The sequence below is a fragment of the Adiantum capillus-veneris genome, chromosome 4 (genome assembly GCF_014529385.1).
Source record: "Adiantum capillus-veneris isolate H3 chromosome 4, ASM1452938v2, whole genome shotgun sequence".
Classification (NCBI taxonomy): domain Eukaryota; kingdom Viridiplantae; phylum Streptophyta; class Polypodiopsida; order Polypodiales; family Pteridaceae; genus Adiantum; species Adiantum capillus-veneris.
In genome coordinates, this window is record NC_140934.1 from 62746661 (window position 1) to 62753176 (window position 6516).

General features: G+C 52.3%; 1 protein-coding gene across 1 annotated transcript; it reads right to left on the minus strand.

Moving 5' to 3' along the window:
* Positions 1–3475: 3475 nt before the first annotated feature.
* On the minus strand, positions 3476–5685 carry LOC147459294 (pentatricopeptide repeat-containing protein At4g18520, chloroplastic-like). The gene has a single exon (XM_086510589.1). The coding sequence runs from the start codon at positions 5488–5490 to the stop codon at positions 3739–3741; it is 1752 nt and encodes a 583-aa protein (XP_086366715.1). The 5' UTR covers positions 5491–5685; the 3' UTR covers positions 3476–3738.
* Between the last annotated feature and the right edge of the window lie 831 nt (positions 5686–6516).

Consider the following 6516-nt stretch of genomic DNA (forward strand, 5'->3'; position numbering starts at 1 on the left):
ATCAGGTTTATAAAAGTGCTTTAAAGTGCTTGGAAAACCACCGTTTACTTAGATTCTTGTCCACAATGACTTCTCCTGCCATTATGCTGCCAAAATTGGGCTAGAGTAGGGAAAGTTCAACCCATTAAAAGTGGGACAGCTTGTAATCTTACCTTGTAGAAGATCACAGGTATTGTCCAACTCAATAAGAATAAAGAAATACCGCAAGGGGCGCCAATCTTTGGGGCCAACAAGGTTTCGTTGTCTACTTGGAAGCACTCTAGCTACCAAGTCGTGGATTGTTTTGAGGTGAATTCCAATTGCAGGTTCATTTGTGAAGTTACTTTGTGTCATAAAGTGTAGGGAATATTTAACGACATAGTTTTGGGTGAAAGCTAAAGTTCTAGCGCCTAGTAAGGCTACAGGCAGGTTTCAGTTTGCCATTAAAAACTGCCAGAACAGAAGTAGTTGTACTTGTCAGAAATGAATGTTGCAGATGAGGAGGTTCCCTCTCTTTGCATCCACCATCCTTGGCCAGCCCTTGCTGGGTAAATCCTCCTCTAAGTAATTGAAATTGTCCGGAGTGAGTGTTGCAAATGGGGAGGTTCCCTCTCTTTGCGTCCACCAATAACAGTCCAGAGGTTCCTTGGCCAGCCCTTGCTGGGTAAATCCTCCTCTAAGAGTCATCAACGAGACTACATTTGAAGCGAAATACTCACTTTGAATCCAATGAAAACAGCCCACTACTACTTGACAATTCCCCTGTTCGGCATATCCTGCAATCACTGCCATCCAAAAGACAACATTTGAAGACCACTCACTTCACATCCGACAAGAACAGCAAAGAGCTTCCTGGCCTGTCCCTTGTTGGGCATATCTTGCAATCATTGCATTCTAAGAGACACACAAAGCTCATGAAAATTTTAGGCATACCTGTCACTACTAAGCACTACAAAAATCACTCGCTTTGCAAATATCATTATCAGTCCACAGTTTCCTTGGCCAAGCCTTGCATTTGGCATACATGTGAACCAAAGTATTAAACACTCCCTTTTGCATCCACTACAAATGGTCCAAAGCTTCCTCGACCAAAACTCACCAAGGCAATACCAAGAAACACTCACTTTGCATCCATCACTAGCAATCCAAAGTTTGGGGGGGGGGGGGGGGGGGGGGGGGGGGGGGGGGGGTGGGGGGGGGGGTGGGGGGGGGGGGGGGGGGGGGGTGGGGGGGGGGGGGGGGGGGGGGGGGGGGGGGGGGGGGGGGGGGGGGGGGGGGGGGGGGGGGGGGGGGGGGGGGGGGGGGGGGGGGGGGGGGGGGGGGGGGGGGGGGGGGGGGGGTGGGGGGGGGGGGTGGTGGGGGGGGGGGGGGGGGGGGGGGGGGGGGGGGGGGGGGGGGGGGGGGGGGGGGGGGGGGGGGGGGGGGGGGGGGGGGGGGGGGGGGGGGGGGGGGGGGGGGGGGGGGGGGGGGGGGGGGGGGGGGGGGGGGGGGGGGGGGGGGGGGGGGGGGGGTGGGGGGGGGGGGTGGGGGGGGGGGGGGGGGGGGGGGGGGGGGGGGGGGGGGGGGGGGGGGGGGGGGGGGGGGGGGGGGGGGGGGGGGGGGGGGGGGGGGGGGGGGGGGGGGGGGGGGGGTGGGGGGGGGTGGGGGGGGGGGGGGGGTGGGGGGGGTGGGGGGGGGGGGGGGGGGGGGGGGGGGGGGGGGGGGGGGGGGGGGGGGGGGGGGGGGGGGGGGGGGGTGGGGGGGGGGGGGGGGGGGGGGGGGGGGTGGGGGGGGGGGGGGGGGGGGGGGGGGGGGGGGGGGGGGGGGGGGGGGGGGGGGGGGGGGGGGGGGGGGGGGGGGGGGGGGGGGGGGGGGGGGGGGGGGGGAGGGGGGGGGGGGGGGGGGGGGGGGGGGGGGGGGGGGGGGGGGGGGGGGGGGGGGGGGGGGGGGGGGGGGGGGGGGGGGGGGGGGGGGGGGGGGGGGGGGGGGGGGGGGGGGGGGGGGGGGGGGGGGGGGGGGGGGGGGGGGGGGGGGGGGGGGGGGGGGGGGGGGGGGGGGGGGGGGGGGGGGGGGGGGGTGGGGGGGGTCGATGGCTCCAATCAGAGCACAGGGTTTTGGGGATGCACACATAGGTCACGTCATCTGAAAGGGTAGTAGCATGCATGCTGGATCTTTTCAAGACCAAGCATTTCACTTTCTGAGCATCTTCTAAGCTTCTACATTTTGCATACAGATCTATTAGGGAATTCCATAATGCTGCATCTCAATAAAGACAATCACATCTCCATGAGGGAGAGACTCAAAACACAGCCTTTGCTTGTGATAATATACCACGTTTGTTGTCCATGTCCATGAGCATCCCCTGCAATCATCGCATCATATGGCATAAACTGCAATCCATGCATTCCAGATTAGATCCTGTACACAACAAGAACTGCTTGTGCATTCATGAGGACGAAACTTTTAGCTTTTGGCTCAAACGCCAAGTCAAAGCATTGTCAAGCATGACAGGTTTACTGAATAAGAGAGAGGCACCCTCACTTTGCATCTACTGAATCCAACCCATTGCTTCTTGGCCCAGGCCCTGTTGAACATAACCTGCACTATGCAACACCACTGCAATGACATGTTCTGCAACATTTCCTGACTCGCAATCTGATCGTGAATTCTCTCATCCATGCCAGTGTCTTGCACACTGCCACAGGCCTTCATCAAGTGACTTTTTCCAGCTTTACAGCCACGAAATCATCTACACATAACAAGCCCAGTCATTGGAGCACAATGTATGCAAGAAGGGTTTTCAGTTAGCAAGCATACAATGAGGAAATATTCGAATGTATGCACCCTCTAAATGTATTTTCCATGTATATACAGCAAAGAACCTGTCAATCACATAATCACTTAACAACACATGCATCAATCCTCAATCAGAAACACAGGCAGCATATTTCTCGCTCATAACAACAGTATGCTGACTAATGGTGCTCTTATTTTTCTCCACAATCTGCTCCGCATTTCTGAGAGCTTCTTTAGAAGAGTCAAGCCTCTCTCTCTCTCTCTCTCTCTCTCTCTCTCTCTCTCTCTCTCTCTCTCTCTCTCTCTCCACACCATAGTCACAAGGGACGCATTCCGGGACGGGGGAACGGGGGACGGGGGACGGGGCTGAAATGGATTTTTAGTGTAAAAAAGAGAGCGGGACGGCAAGTGGGGACGGGAAGCCCGAAAAAGGGCGTCCCCTGTTACTATGCTCCACACACACACACGCGTACGCACACACACACATGCAACAAAAGCCATGGCAAAGCCCACCTCTAGCTAGAAGGAGAGCGTGTGGTCTATGCAAATCAAACACGGATGCCCTGTTCTAGGCTACCTTCTTTCAAACGTGATAGTCCCTTGCCCATGGGGCTACTAACAGCATCAACATGCTTTCCCAATGATGTTGATAGACCGCAGCAATGAGGAAATACTGTTCTATCTATGCATGAGAGAAGAGAGAGAGAGAGAGAGAGAGAGAGAGGGGGGGGGGGAGAGAGAGAAAGAGAGAGAGAGAGAGAGACTCAAAGAGTCTACTTCTCTCTCCATTTTATTTCTCCACAAGCTACCCTCTTTTATCATCTCAAAACATTCCAAAATTCTGTTTTTTGCATTGTCAAGCATTGTCGACAGCTCCTGACTGAGAATCTCATTGTAAAGTTTTTTGCCCATGTCAGCATCTTGCATAACATCACATCCTTCTGAGATGTAAGCATAGCGTTCAAGACCAAAACATAGGTGATTTCATCTCTGGACAGGAAGCTCCTCGAGCACTTTTTGTGCTTTCTGAAATAAACCACATTCGGAATACATGTTGAACAAGGCAGTGCCAAGAACAACATTGTTTTCCAACAGCCCTTTACTATTAAGATCATCATGAATTTTTTTGCCCATATCAGCATCTTGCGTAATGCCACATGCCTTCAAGATGTAAGTGTAGGTGGACTCCTCTGGAGAGATGCCCTCGCTTTGCATCCGCTGAAAACAGCCCAGAGCTTCCTCACCCTGCCCCTGGTGGACATATTCCGTGATCAGTATGTTCCAGGTGACGACATTCCGGACAGGTAGCTCCTCAAGCACCTTTTGTGCTTTCTGGAGTACACCACATTTGGCATACATGTCGACCAAGGCAGCACCAAGAACGACGTTTCTTTCCAACAGCCCCTCATTGTGAATATCATCGTGAATTCCTTTGCCTATATCAGCGGCTTGCATACTGCCACATGCCTTCAAGATGCAAACATATGTGATCGCATCTGGAGAGATGCCTTTGTTTCGCATCCGCTGAAAACATCCCAGAGCTTCCTGGCCCTGCCCCTGCTGGGTATATCCCGTAATTAGTGCATTCCAAGAGTCGACATTCTGGACGGGCAGCTTTTCAAGCACTTTCTGCGCTTTCAGAAGTAAACCACATTTGGCATACATGTCAACCAAGGCGGTCCCAAGCATAATGTTTTTTTCCAACAGCCCCTGACTATTAATATCATCGTGGATTCTTTTGCCCATATCAGCATCTTGTGTAATGCCACATGCCTTCAAGCTGCAAGTGAAGGTGATTGCATTTGGAGAGATACCCTCTCTTTGCATCTGCTGAAAACAGCCGAGAGCTTCCTGGCCCTGCCCCTGTTGGGCATATCCCGCAATCAGTGCACTCCAAGATGCGACATTCCGGACAGGCAGCTCATCAAGAACCTTTTTTGCTTTCTGAAGTACACCACATTTGGCATACATGTCCACCAAAGCAATGCCAAGCACAACATTTTTTCTCAGCAGTCCCTGACTAACAATATCATCATGAATTCTTTCGCCCATATCAGCGTCTTGTGTAGTGCCACATGCCTTCAAGATGCAAGCGAATGTGATTGCATTTGGAGAGATGCCCTCGCTTTGCATCCGCTGAAAACAGTCAAGAGCTTTTTGGCCTTGCCCATGTTGGGCATATCCTGCAATCAGCGCATTCCAAGCGACGGCGTCGCGGACAAAAAGCTCCTCAAGCACTCTTTGTGCTTCAGAAAGTACACCACATTTGGCATACATGTTGACCAAGGCGGTGCCAAGCACGACATTTTCTTTTAGCAGCCCCTGACTAACAATATCATCGTGAATTCTTTTGCCCATATCAGAATCTTGTGTAATGCCACATGCCTTTAAAATGCAAATGTAGGTGATTGCATCTGGAGTGATGCCCTCTCTTTGCATCCGCTGAAAACAGCCTAGAGCTTCCTGGCCCTGCCCCTGTTGGGCATATCCCGCAATCAATGCACTCCAAGAGACAACATTCCGGGCAGGAAGCTCGTCAAGGGCTTGTTGGGCTCTGGCAAGTGCACCGCATTTGACATACATATTGACTAACGTGTTACCTAAGAATATGTTGTTTTCAAGTAGCCCACTATCGCGAATGTGAGCATGTAGTTTAGTGCCTTGGTACAAATCCTTCTTCTTAGCACAGTCTTTAAGTGAGTCCATAAAAGAAAGAGTCATTCTCTTCCTCTCCATGTTTGCTTGTGATAGAGCGGATATTTCTCCTTTCAAGGCGCAGCTCTGTGAGCACGAAACGAACGACTCGAGAAAAAGCTCTCGTACGCGCACTGCGCAGAGAGCGCGCGCCAAAAAAATAACTAGTTTCCCTGGTCATCGAGTAAACATTTGGAACGAATGTGCTAAACAGAGAACGTCAGGCTACAAGTGACAAAATCACGAGGCCTGCCCATTTAGAAGAAGGCAATGAAATAGAAAGGTTGAAAATTAATGCGTACATGTCGAAATTGGGATTTCATTAAACAAGTGATAAAATCACGAGGCCTGCTTAACATAAAGGATATATACACACTAAACTCTTAGCCATTGTTACAAAAAAACCGTGGTACAATGTATTTTAACCGGCTAAAATCATAAAATCTCGATTAGATTTTGAGCTTGCCTTGAAGAAAACCCGCAAATTTACACAAGTTATAGTATAAATACCAACAAAAGCTTCAAATTTTGACCTAAAAACCGGCAGCATTTCAAGTTTAATTTGCCCTTATTTTCTTCAATTAGGAAAGATGTATTTTTCTAGCCCTGCTCTTAGCCAGCAAGCGTGCCCAATTTTATTTTTTGACTTCGGGTTGATTAGTGGGAATCTATGGGAGATGCTAATCAGTCTTTGAAGAAAAACAGGAGGGTCAGAAAAGGATTCTCTCCTCTCTCTCTCTCTCTCTCTCTCTCTCTCTCTCTCTCTCTCTCTCTCTCTCTCTCTCTCTCTCAGACAGATGGACAAAATGTTTCCGGTGCGCACCTAGGCTAGAGAGAGAGAATCATTGTGGAGACCAGGCTTTTCCACCTGTCGACTGCGCACCTACAAGATATGTTTGTCCTACAGCGTGTTGCAGGTGGTTGTGAGGGGGAAGGTGATGGGTTTTGCCAAGCGCAGGTGTAGTAGGGCATCGAAATGAGAAGGAGCATGCTCTGTCACCCTCACTAGGAACATCCGAAAGGAAACGGGTTGCTGCTAGAGTTGGTGGAGGGGGGATGAGGAAGACC